Here is a 13,008-nt window from a genome sequence, read left to right as displayed (position 1 = left end):
ATATTCAGCCAACTACATGAATAGAAAGCATAAATGCAAGGCACAATATTAGCATAATCATCCCAACTTTTACCAGAAGTAAAAAGCATTGAGCAATGTAGGAGAAAGGGACCTGGGGGTCCTGGGGACAGCAGGGTGACCATGAGCCAGCACTGGCCCTTGTGGCCAGGAAGGGCAATGGGACCTGGGGGGGATTAGAAGGGGGTGGTCAGTAGGTCAGAGAGGTTCTCCTGCCCCTCTGCTCTGCCCTGGTGAGGCCGCATCTGGAATATTGTGTCCAGTTCTGGGCCCCTCAGCTCCAGAAGGACAGGGAACTGCTGGAGAGTCCAGCGCAGCCACGAAGATGCTGGAGGGAGTGGAGCATCTCCCGTGTGAGGAAAGGCTGAGGAGCTGGGGCTCTGGAGCTGGAGAAGAGGAGACTGAGGGGTGACTCATTCATGGGGATCAATATGGAAAGGGGGAGTGTCAGGAGGATGGAGCCAGGCTCTTCTGGGTGACAACCAGTGATAGGACAAGGGGCAATGGGTGCCAACTGGAACACAGGAGGTTCCGCTTAAATATGAGAGGAAACTTCTTCCCAGTGAGGGTGCCAGAGCCTGGACCAGGCTGCCCAGGGAGGCTGTGGAGTCTCCTTCTCTGGAGACATTCAAAACCCGCTTGGACATGACCCTGTGCAACCTCATCTGGGTGTTCCTGCTCTAGCGGGGGGATTGGGCTGGATGAGCTCTCGAGGTCCCTTCCAACCCCTGACATTCTGTGATTCTGTGATCTTCTGAAAAGCAATACCCAAAAATTAATGGAAATACTGAAAATGGAAGAATCCACTATTCATCCCTAGGCAAATTATTCTAAAAATGAGTCACTCTCAGCACTAAGTGTGTATTTTACATTTCTTATCTAATTCAATCAATCTTCTTTCCAGTAAGACCTGGATCTTACTTCATCTCAAAGGCTAATTGTAGAGCTCTCTGTTACCACATATCTTACTCCTATGCAAATTTTTCAGCTTGGAGTTGTGTACATGTTAACCTCATCTATAAGGAAAGTGATAAAAAGTTTTCACTTTCTCACTGTATAAGCAGTTGCCTTGATCTACAATAATTCTTGTGAACATTTCTTTCCACACCACTTTGCTAACTGGCCAGCATCTTTCAGTCATCACTTTTGCACTCATGTAGCACAGCAGATCCTACATGTTGGTGAAATAAATGCAAGCATGTTAAATTGTTCTCATACTGCAGCCTGTTAGATTTCTAGAGAGAATTATAAACAGAGAATCACAAAATCAAAACAGAAACTTCTAGTAAGTATCCTACAGGATATTTATCTCAAAGTTACTCAGTATTTTTGACTTCCCATCCAGACTTCAAATAGTCACAAACTTTGCCAGCATTTAATATAAAAATTGCAAAGAATAGATTCATAGTTAAATTTCAATCATTAATATAGGAAAGGCTGTACAAAGTCAGACCAAATAAATATCTGAAACTACTAACCTGTACCCAACAATGGCGAACAGTAATAGCCTGCAGAAATGCAAAAGGGCAGGACAAGTGCATCTGCTTCCCCCAGCAATGCTCCCCACCATTTGCAGTCAGGAACCTCACATCAGGTGTACTTTTACGTATTGATTAATCCTCAATGGATTTCTCTTTGATTAAAATAATTGTTCCTTGAGCCCATGCAAACTTAGAGCATCTATAAGACCTTTTATAGCACCAGCTAGTATTCTATGCTAAGATTGTCTTCCTGAGAGACCACTCACTGAGGAAAGAACAAGCAGCTTTTCTAACACTAGAGAGCCTTCTTCCAGTGCTACTTGCCGCAGCTTTACATGCAGCTTCCTGCAGGCTCTGCATTAACTAAGTCTGATTCAAGATCCTTTCTGCCTACATGAACATCTATGCCTCAGCAGCTGCTGTACAGAATTGTGAGAAATTGCAAAAACCTTATCAAATCAAAGCCAAGTCACTGGCATTCAGAATAAAGGAGGGTTACCTCATATTCATCAAAAGGCTCCAGAGCCTGCACTCTTTGCTGCTCATCTTGTGGAGTACAATGGGTGAAAAACTCATTCATATCCATGACACTGCACTCAGTCCAGCCCTAGAAAGAGAAATCCTTCAAAATTATTACCTCCGGAAGGATACAGACTCACTTTCCACGAGAAAAGAAAACCCCTGAATTAAACACCTGCATGATCCTTTAAGATTGTCTAGCTGGATCACCAGCAGCCCAGAATCTGGTGAGGATAGATCTTTTACCGATAAAGCTCTTGAGAACTTATCTTATCATACCAAAATTCTCAGAGAAACCCACCTTGCCTTACATCCATGCCACAAAGTACACTGCAAACTGGTTGGAATGACCTTTGAATGACCACTCATGCTACTAGAGAAGGCAGTGTCTCAGCCTTGGCCCTACTTGCTTCAACTCATAACTGACACAGCCAATGACTTCCAAAATTATTTAATGTTACACTCTTTCCCAAGTAAATCATGCTTGATGCATGCCCTAGAGCTGCAGGTACCTACCTTTTCAAAAAAGCGCCTCTGCTGTGCTTCACAATCAGGGTACTGTGCCAAAGAACGAAGTGCAGAGTTCAGCTGGCTAAAATGCTGCTGCATGACACGTCCAAAGGGGTCCTGTGGGTGCATCTGCTCATACAGCACAAAGCATGCCTGAGAGAAATGATCTGCTGCCCACTGGATCAAGGCATCTGACCTGTTGGGCAAATTGAGCATAAGAAATTAAACAATTGAGGGCCCACCTATCATACGCCAAACGCAATATATCTTCTTGCAACACCATAAAATATGTTATTAAGGCACCCTGACAGAGGTAATACACAAAAGGGAATCCTGTGCTGGGGACCCATGAACATCTCCTCCCTCATCTGTGCAGAGAACTCAGGGGATGAGAAGAACAAAAAACCCAAAATCCCTCCTTCGAGGTTTTGCTGCTGCTTCTTTCTTCCTCCCTTTCAGGATGCCAAGTGGGCATCAACTGTATTATAAGGAGCTGACTGGGACTTCCACAGATTTCCTGAGGTTTTAGTTGTAAGACAGTAGGTCTCCCAGCCCCAGGAGACGTACACACAAGGAAGCTTGTTCTTTTCATTTTGCCACCTAGCTAACAGACAATATCTCAACTAACCTGCTATATTCCATGTAGGTGAGCACCACCTCTGCTATGAAGAGGGTGGGGATTTCATTGTCCAGTCCTGCTCCCTCCAGGGCTCTCTCCAGCTCAGACAGCTCTGACAAATCCATTCCTAGTAATTTATAATCCTCTCCAGAAAAGGCAATGACTCCTGGGAGACAAAAATGATACAATCTCACTACAGTGCCGATGCAATACTGGGACCAAAAAGGGCAAACAGAAAAACCAACCCCACAGGGAATCACTCACAAAACTGTGCCCATCAACTCAATTTCTTTGGGACATGTACAAGACAATCCCCATCACTAAATGAACCCTTAAGGGATAACGTGAAGAAGCAACCCATTAAATGCAGATATAAAACTCCATTATTCCTAACATAAATTTCACCCACAGAATTATCACATTTACTATAACAACAAAACTTTATCATATTTCCTTTAAAAACATTTTTTATAGAACCACTACAATTCAGAATCAAATCTTAAGTGGTCTCATTTATAGACCTTTCAGTTTAGGCTAAGAAAGTACCATTGCTTTGACAGAATTTGAATGGTTTGCCTCACAACCATAAAGCCATTTTCATTTTTTTGTGGTTTGTTTGGGTTTTAAACAGATTTCATTTCTGTAACATGGCACTGAATCCTGAACCAGCACATGCTAGTCACCAGGACTAGTCTCACAGACCACCGTTCTCAGAAATAAGTTCCAATTCATTATTTGCAAGCATGATCATGGCATATTTCTGTAGTCCATAAAAATATCATAAGCTATAGCTTGTTGGCCTGTTTCAACCAAAACCAAATAATGAACAAAGCAAACTGTAAAGTACCTTTAGAAATCACCTACTCTATAGCTCTGTATTAGTGCAATCCAACAATTATACCTGTTTTGAGAACCGTTAATCTATACTGTTTCCAAAGGCATCCATTACTGCAGGCAAAATAGCCTCCTTCAGAAGCCCATTCCAGTGTTCCCTGCTAATTTCTTATAACAACTAACTTGTCTATCCATCACTTCCTGCCCTCTGGACACAGATAATAGGGTATTCCCAACTCTTTTGACACCTGCCTTTTAGTTTGAGTACTTGAAGAAGATCGGTAGGGACAGAATTCTTTGCCACTGATACTAAAAACGTGAATGGATTCAAGAGGAAACTGAACAAACTCATGGAAAAGCTACTCACTAAGACTTGTTCAGCTGCTCACAGGAGTCAGGGACTTGTGCTCTGTAGCTGTCTTCCATCTGTATTTAAATTGGTTATTACAGTCTAAATGTAGTGGCTTACATATGTCCCTATTGTATTTCACTCCACATTTTCCAGACCATTCATGCACTTTGTCAAAATCCTACTCTCATCCACCATATTGCAACTGTCCCAGTTCCCTGCTGGTTTATTACATTTTAACCTTCTAGAGCATATCATCTAGAACACTAATGGAAACCTTGAGGGAAATATAGGGCCACAAAGATGATGAAGGGAGTGGAGCATCTCCCTTATGAGGAAAGGCTGAGGGAGCTGGGTCTCTTTAGCTTGGAGAAGAGGAGACTGAGGGGTGACCTCATTAATGTTTATAAATATATAAAGGGTGGGTGTCACGAGGATGGAGCCAGGCTCTTCTCGGTGACAACCAACAGTAAGACAAGGGGTAATGGGTTCAAGCTGGAACACAAGAGGTTCCACTTAAATGTGAGAAGAAACTTCTTCTCAGTGAGGGTGACAGAACACTGGAACAGGCTGCCCAGGGGGGTTGTGGATTCTCCTTCTCTGGAGACATTCAAAACCCGCCTGGACGCCTTCCTGTGTAACCTCACCTAGGGGTTCCTGCTCTGGCAGGGGGATTGGACTAGATGATCTTTCGAGGTCCCTTCCAATCCCTAACATTCTGTGATTCTGTGTGAAATCAGATGCAGGAGAAGCCTCTAGTGAACCCCATACTTCACATTCTTCCATTTTGCCACTGAACTGCACCTTAGTACTTAGCTGGCACAATAATCCTTTCAGCTCTGCTTATATTCTATAGTAGTTTCATAAGGCTCAGATTTCCCTTCCTTGGTGAGAAGGAAAAAAAAAGTCAGGTAACATAACAACTAATGTTTTATTACAGTCAAGACACCTAAGAGTCATACCTTCTCTCCTACCCAAAAAGCCCATAAATCACAGTATAGTTTAGGTTGAGAGGAACCTTTGAAGGTCCTCTAGTGCAACTCCTTGCTCACAGCAGGGTTACCTGTATCAGGTTGCTCAAGGCTTTGTCCAGTCAAGTTCTGTCTCCAAGGCAGGAGACTCCACCACCTTTCTGGGAAATTTGTTCCCGTTTTTAACTACTCACATGGCAGGAAAAAAAAAAAATCAAAACACCAAACAACACAACACCTAAACATTTTCATTATATGTAACTGGAACTGCCTTTTTTGCAACTTGCAACCATTGCCCATTGACTGTTTGCTCTGTGACTCCAGAAGAGTCTGGCTCCATCTTTTCTACACTCTCCCATCAGGTAGCTGAAGACTGCAGTGACATTCACCTCTTTCCCTCACAATCTTCTCTTCTAAGGTTCTCTCAGCCTGCACTCCTGTGTCATGTGCTCCCCCCAGCAGCATTCTCCTGACCTCTCACTGGACATGCCGCAGTTTGCCACTGTCTTTGTACCAGTGAGCCCAAAGCTGGACACAGTGCTTCAGAAATCTTAACAGAAAGAAACTGAATCGGGTTTGATATCATCTGCTCCTAACAAATCCATTTTGGCAGCTATACATCTTCTTGTTATTTCCCAACACTTACGAATTATTTATTTGTTCCTATTTTTTTCAGAAAATGAACATGCTTTTCATCTACCACTTTGTAGTTCCTCTCACTTTTTAAAAGCTGAAACTATATTTGCTTTTTCTAAACACTCAGTATCTAGAAAACCTTCCATAAATATCATACCTAATTCTTCCCCGCCAGTATCTCCCGCCAGTGCTGACAACTCCTTCGTTCTTTTGATCAGAGCAGCTTTTTGGCATGCCACGTTTGGGAAATCCACCTCATATACCACAGCATGATGCAGAAGGCCCATGTCCTTCAAACGGAAGTATAACGAGTCAAAGCCAGCACCTAGAGACAGGATCTGCAGAGAAAGTACCAGAAAAAAAGTTATACACAACTCTAGCAGCATCTTGGACATCTAGGTGTGAAAAATATTCAATAACATAATTTGTAGAGTGACAAAATCAGGCAATCGCCTGCAAGAGGTAGAAGAATTTTGTGCAGTTATTGCTCCCTTCAAGATACTTCTGTTAAAGTGGCAAAAGGACAGCCACAGTAGTGCAGTCAGATTCTCTGTGCTCTTCTGGGAAAGGATCACAACAGATGCACTAATAAGCTACTGCAGTGCTAAGATGCCAAAAATACTTTTCACACATATAGTGGAAACTACCAGTACACTCAGACAAAGAAAATGCACCTGTGTCCTAGGGTGGCTTTGGGTCTTCAGCAGGAAGTCTTGAGCACAGTGATCTACAGCACGGGCACGGATGTAATAACCCCTGTGGAACGAAATTCAGTTGTAACCACTGTCCAGGAACCCTATTTCTCCAGCACTGGCATTCTCCATTTCAAAAAACTGGGTTTTTTTCTCCCTCAGCTTCTACCCAATATGTCTGATTGTGTTGTATCTACAGCTTGTTAATAAATACAGATCTCCTGTATTCAGTAGCTGTATTAACCAACAAAACTATAGATAACCCAGAGAAAACATTGATATCCTAGCTGGACCTGTTCCATTTTGCATAAATATTCACGGAATGAAAAAGTATAAATTCAGACAGTTAGAATGCTCCCCTGCAATGTGAGTGGCCAATACCTGAGTTCTTGCCCCAAATCAGACGCCATAACAATATTAACTCCTGTACTTACAATGGACTATTGGGTATAACAAATGAATGACAGTGTGTACAAATGCAGTGAGAAAGGAACGAAAAAGGGAAGAGAAGCAAAGTTAGGAATTTCACTGTCTGTTCTTTTGAATGAATGGAACTCAGCCTAACTCCTGGCCCATGTTTACCATTTGCCTAGTCTGGCAGGGACTGGTGCCTCTTTTTCCTTGGCATTCTCTTTTAGTTGGTTTCATCATGTCCCCAACAGGCTCACCAGCTCCTGTCACTCCCTTTAACGAGCATGTTATCATCCTCATGCCTCACAGTGGACTAAAGATTACACTAGATATTCCAAGATGTCCCAAAATTCACAATGATGGTGTTAACAACTGCAATACATAACTCTTTCTTTTAATTTAGTTTGGCATGGCAATGTCACATGAGAAGTCGACACAGGCTCAGCTTCCTGGCCTGATGAGCAACACTCATCTTCACAGGCCTAAAAGCTTCTGCTTCAATACCACTTTTCTTCTTAATGAAACTCCTTCGGCAGTTCACAGCCGTTTTGATTGCAATAAACTATTAGCCTCATATTACGTAAACTCCACTACCTTGTCAGCACAGAATCTTCTACACGTACGTATTAAAACATTCGTGCTTGTGTCCTGCAAAGCTCCAGAGAACTACTGGTCAGACATCACTGATTCAAAAGATAATACTGATTCTCTGAGTCAGCAAATAAGTTATTGAAATTATAATGTCCTTGAAAATTAATGAGGAAACTACTGACTTGCTAACATTTTTAGTAGGTTAGTTTTCGAGACTTGTCTGAATTGGTTTTCAGGAGCACTGAATACTGGAGTTAAGAACCAGCCGCAGAATCACACAATGGCTGGGGTTGGAAGGGACCTCTGCAGATCCCCAGCCCAGCGCTGCTCACACAGGGTCGCAGAGCAGATCGCACAGGGTCACAGAGCGGATCACACAGGGTCACAGAGCAGATCACACAGGGTCACAGAGCGGATCACACAGGGTCACAGAGCGGATCGCACAGGGTCGCAGAGCAGATCACACAGGGTCACAGAGCAGATCGCACAGGGTCGCAGAGCGGATCGCACAGGGTCGCAGAGCAGATCGCACAGGTCGGTCCAGGGCGTTTGATGTCTCCAGAGAAGGAGACTCCACACCCGCTCTGGGCAGCTTGGTCCATGTTCTGTCACCCTCAATGTAAAAAAGTTTCTCCTTCAGTGTCGTATTTTACAAAGCTTCCAATTTTTGCCCATGAGCCATGTAAAACTATACTAAAAGTTTAAAAAGGTTATATTACTGAGAGACAGTTCTCTGCAAGTTGCCGTTACGCGCATTTTGCTTGAAATGCATTTTAAGGAGCTGTGCCGTAAGCAGGAGGGACATCTCGGGGGCGGGGGAATGCCCGGGCCCGTCCGCAGCCCGCGCACAGGGGCCCGGGGCCCGCGCAGCGCCCGCTTCTCACCGGTGCACAAGCGGCGCTCGCCGCCGCTGCCGCCCCACCAGGAGCCGCAGGAACCGGTCCTGGACGTAGCCCCGCGCCGCCGCCGAGCACTTGCTGACGGCGCTGCTGCCGCCGGTGCCCTGGACCTGCCGGGACAAGGACACAGCGCTGCCCCGAGGCTGCCGCGCCGGCTCTGCCGAGCCGGCTCTGCCGAGCGACACCGCGGGCCGGGAAGCTCCCGGGCCTGCGGGGCCGGACGGCGGGGCCAGGCAGCGCCACGGCGGCTGCGAGGGGCCGCAAGGGCCGCTGCCGCCGAACATCGTTCACGTCCCAGCCCCCCGCCCCGCGTTTGCCCCCTCGCGTCCCCCGAAGCCCGTCCGCCGGGGCGCCGCCTGCGCAGACACCCGGTGGGCTCCCCGCGCGGAGGGGCGGCGGCGCCGGGCCCACTCACGGCGGCGGAGCGCGGGGCGCCCGGGCGGCCGCGGCCCATCCTGCCCGCCGCGGGAGGCCGCGCCGCAGCCACGGGAAGGGCGCGCGCTCTGACGGGCGCAGGAAGTGACGCAAGCGCGCGGCGCCCGGCAGGGGAGCGTCGGGGTGGAGAGCTACCGGGCAGCGCGCCCCCTAGCGGGCCGCCCGGCCGCCCCCCCGGTGCTGCCGGTGCCCGGGGTCCCGGCCTGGCCGTCCCGCTCCCAGAGAAGCCGCCGCGGCACCTGGCGGACCCGCGAGCGCAGTCCCGTACCCGGGCCCGGTAGTGAGGGAGAGCCAGGAGCACGTCGCCATGGCAACGAGCAGCCTCTGCGCGGTGAGCGGGGCCGCGGCGGGCGCTGCCCCGAGCCCGGGGCTCTGCGGGAGGAGCGTCCGTGCCGCGGCAGCGCGCGGAGCTGCCCGGGCCAGGGCGCCCGCCCCCCGGGAGGGTGGAGGCTCCCCGGGGCGGGGGCAGGACTCCGAGCAGGACGCACGGGAGTTGTGCCCGTGCTCTGTTGGCCGCGCTGCGGTTTGGAGCAGAGCTGGCACTGGTGGCCGCGTGTGCTTTGGGACGTGGCTGCTTGGGGCCCAGAAGCTGATGCTCTGGGGGACAAATAGGCAGGGCCATGGGAGCATCTGTGGCGGGAGAGGGGACTCTCTCCTGTTATTTCTCTTCAGGATTTGGACGAGGAGCTTTAGAGGAACTGTGGTAGCCTGAGCTATGCAAGATGTCACAAGTACTGTGCATACTTCCTATTCAGTGTCTCTGCACATCTTGCACTCCAAAAATTAGTACATTGTGCATTAAATAAGCTACAATCTCAAAATGTCACTTTTACAGTGAGTTGCCAGTATGCATATTTCTAACTGGGACCCATAAAGCTCAATCCTTAGACAGTGCTAGCATTTTATCAACAACAACATGAAAATTCTTTTCTGGGATGTATTTTATTAGTGTTGCCTTTTAGGTGGTTCCTGGCATGCTTGAAGTAACTAGTCCTAGCTGCTGCAGTCACAGCATGGGATATAATACATTATGGTAGCTCCTATATTTCTATTCATATTCTAGATGTGTGCACAGTTTCTGCAGAGATCAAAGCTTCATTTTCCTCCAGGTTCTCTTTTCATAGCTGTTCATCATTTTGTTGATCTTGTCACATCTCTGGGTTCTGGAAATGATGTTTTGATTCAGTTAGAGGTTAAGACTTACAAGGAATGCTAGCCAATCCTGCTGGCACTTCAGGTCCTGCAGTATTTGCAGTTGTACTAGCATCCTGCAAATTATGATGGAGCAAAACACGTGGCAGCAAGTTGGGCAGTGGCCACTGAACTCCCTGCATCCAGCCATCCCAGGAAGTCTTTTCCAGTCCTACATTTCTATATCCATAACAATCTTCTGTGCACACTCTATGATACTGAAACATGAACTGGGCATCTTGGGTTTAACACAAAAACACAGACCTAAATAGTTTGCGGGGGGGTAGGTGGGGAGCTGAGAGGTTAGTGTCCTGCCCTTAGTACAAGGCACCATGTGTGTGCTCCAGGAATGGAGTCTCTACATCAGATCTCCTTGGTAAAGGATGAGAAGGTGGTGTGCAGCCCTTCTTGGTCTGCATGTCCAGTTCCTAGCTGTCACAGATACAAAATCCTGTAGTCACTCATAATTTTATCAGGCTCTAATTTAGAAGCAGATGGGACTTGTGCTTCTATGTCCTTCTTAGTTTGGAAGGATGTTTTGGAGCCTGATTGCTGTGATAGCTAAAAATCTCCAGATTTCTTGTTGCATGTATTAATGGCCAATTTGTATCCATTTATTTTTGATTCACAGTTAGTCTTAATCTGAAATTGTTCCTTTGCCATTCTGGCACTGATTCCAAGTGTACAAGCAGACAGATTTATCATCTCTTGGTCTGTGTTTTGCCAGACTGAGGCTAGCTAAGCAAGTTCTGCTACTGGGAAGCAGAAAGCTGTAATACATTTCTGAGAGGGATGGATGCTGTGTGTGCAGGGTGTGCTGTCACAGACCTGGCGCTTCCCCTGGTTTGGACATCTCCACAGGCTGACATGGGGAGGGGGTGCGTGGGCAACCTTCCCCTGCCTGGTCTCTCCTCCCACTCCTCTGAGGATTCCCCTGGGGCTCAGCACGACATTCAAAGCTCGTGAGGAATGCACCGCTCACCCCAAATAACAGAAAACACATAGCAGAGCAGCACAGGCATCTAGGGGCCCCATGCTGCTCCCACCCCCAACCGGGCGGGCGGTCTGAGGAGAGGGGAGTACATAATGAGAAGCATTTGCTGCAGCAGCTATCTATAGTCTTTTGTGTTTGAGCGACAGGCGTGGCCCTGCCTGCCTGACCTCAGAGCTGACGTCAGAGAACCCCAAATGAGTAACAGGGAGCGCTCCAGGGAGAGACGGCAGCCAGGCTGCCCCGCGTGGAAGGTGCGACACCAGCACCGCTAAAAGACAGAAGAGGCAAAATGGGAGGTGGTGTTTCCCACAGAAGGGTACTCTGTATCCACAATATCAAGACTCTGGCATCAATTCAAGGTGGGCCAAAGAAGCTTGGGTCTTTCTATGGGGTGACTCAGCAACACAAAATTCATGCTTCTCATCTACTACAAGCATTTTCCCTTACCTGTTCTGCTTTCTTAACCGCTTGGGTGCATACTGAAGGTTATCAGTTACAGCACAGTCTCTGTATCAGCTTGCACCTGGGAAACAGTTCTAAGAATGATAACAAGGTTACAGATCTGTGTTGTGCGAAGTGCTAGGACTGTGCCCCAAAAATACCGCTGCCCAAAATATTTGGTTCTGATGCTACTGATATTGTCCTGTTGCTCCCAGTCACTGCAAGAGTGCAGGGCTGAATTCATCTGCCAGTCTAGGACAATGTGGTTAGAATTGGATCCGGGAGAACATATATGAGTCTCAGATCTTGATCATTTTATTCTAATGTAATACCACAGAGAGACCTCAGTGACAGGGCAAGGCCTTGTCAGGCTAAGGCCAGTGCAGCAAAATTTAGAGATAAACAACATAACTTGTAAGTCTTAAATACATATGGAAGTCTTGAGTGTACAACCTAAATACTTCACAAAATATATCTGTCATCAAAGAGTCTGTGATTAACAAAACAAGATACAATCACAGAATTGTTGGAGGAGACCTTTAAAGATCACCTAGTCCATCCCCCTGCCGTGGGCAAGAACATCTTTCACTAGATCAGATTGCTTAAAGCCTCATCCAACTTGACTTTGTACACTTTGAACACAATCAGAGGAACCAACTTTCTAGTCATTGTTAAGAATGTAAACATCTCAAAAAAATTCCATCAGTGTCAAGGAAGATATTGTGATTTTCTCATTCTTTGATGTTCAGTGGAATCTTTTGTCCTTCAAAAAGAGTGATGGAAAAGAAGTTTAGAAAATAGCCTTAGATACTAATGGCAATGATGTTGGAAGTGGGGAGAATTAAAAATCATCCTGTCTTGTCACAGAAGTTAGGAAGTGCAGCCAATGGTTGTGAGGACTTTTAAAAGATAAAATAAGTAGTTTGTTCTATTGCCTTGTAGAGACTGTGCAGCAGAGAAGGGGGAAATGAGGAAATGATATGGCTAAAATACTAGACTGGAGAGAACATTTGCACCAGTATTATAATAGACTTAGATTTGTGAATCAACAAGGAGAGTCAAAAGAACCAGCTGAGGAGATGTGAGAATAAAGAATGTTGAGGTGGGGTTTTGGTTTTCTTTTGTTTTTGTTCTGCAGAGATCTTGGACCTAAGGAGCTTGGGGAATTACCAGTGCACTGGTATTTATAGGATGAGAATGACATGTCTTGTGAAATTGTTGGACATTTAATACAGTATCAGCCCTGGGCAAAATAGTGGAAGGGTTGACCGCACATTGTAAGAGGGAGTGATCTTTGCCATTAACTATTCAACTGATAACACATTTCTGAGCAAGACAATTATATGTCTGTTTGAAATACCACCATTGGATATATTTTGATATCCTATGAGGTTTGTTTCTCTGTTTTACTCCCCAC

General features: G+C 46.4%; 1 protein-coding gene across 1 annotated transcript in view; it reads right to left on the bottom strand.

The window, feature by feature from the left end:
- Positions 1 to 9,025, bottom strand: part of LCMT2 (leucine carboxyl methyltransferase 2) — a 28,088-nt gene extending 19,063 nt beyond the window's left edge. The window contains exons 1-7 of the mRNA XM_065626812.1: positions 8,946 to 9,025; positions 8,516 to 8,640; positions 6,612 to 6,693; positions 6,095 to 6,275; positions 3,157 to 3,313; positions 2,535 to 2,724; positions 1,999 to 2,106 (exon numbers count right to left, since the gene is read on the bottom strand). Coding sequence (XP_065482884.1) covers positions 1,999 to 2,106; positions 2,535 to 2,724; positions 3,157 to 3,313; positions 6,095 to 6,275; positions 6,612 to 6,693; positions 8,516 to 8,640; positions 8,946 to 8,984 — 882 coding nt within the window. The 5' untranslated portion in view covers positions 8,985 to 9,025. The remainder of the gene's footprint in view (positions 1 to 1,998; positions 2,107 to 2,534; positions 2,725 to 3,156; positions 3,314 to 6,094; positions 6,276 to 6,611; positions 6,694 to 8,515; positions 8,641 to 8,945) is intronic.
- Positions 9,026 to 13,008: the final 3,983 nt, after the last annotated feature.

Source organism: Caloenas nicobarica, chromosome 1, assembly GCF_036013445.1.
Source record: "Caloenas nicobarica isolate bCalNic1 chromosome 1, bCalNic1.hap1, whole genome shotgun sequence".
NCBI classification, from domain to species: Eukaryota; Metazoa; Chordata; class Aves; order Columbiformes; family Columbidae; genus Caloenas; species Caloenas nicobarica.
The sequence above is the reverse complement of the archived record's forward strand: the minus strand, read 5'-3'. Positions and strand labels throughout refer to the sequence as shown.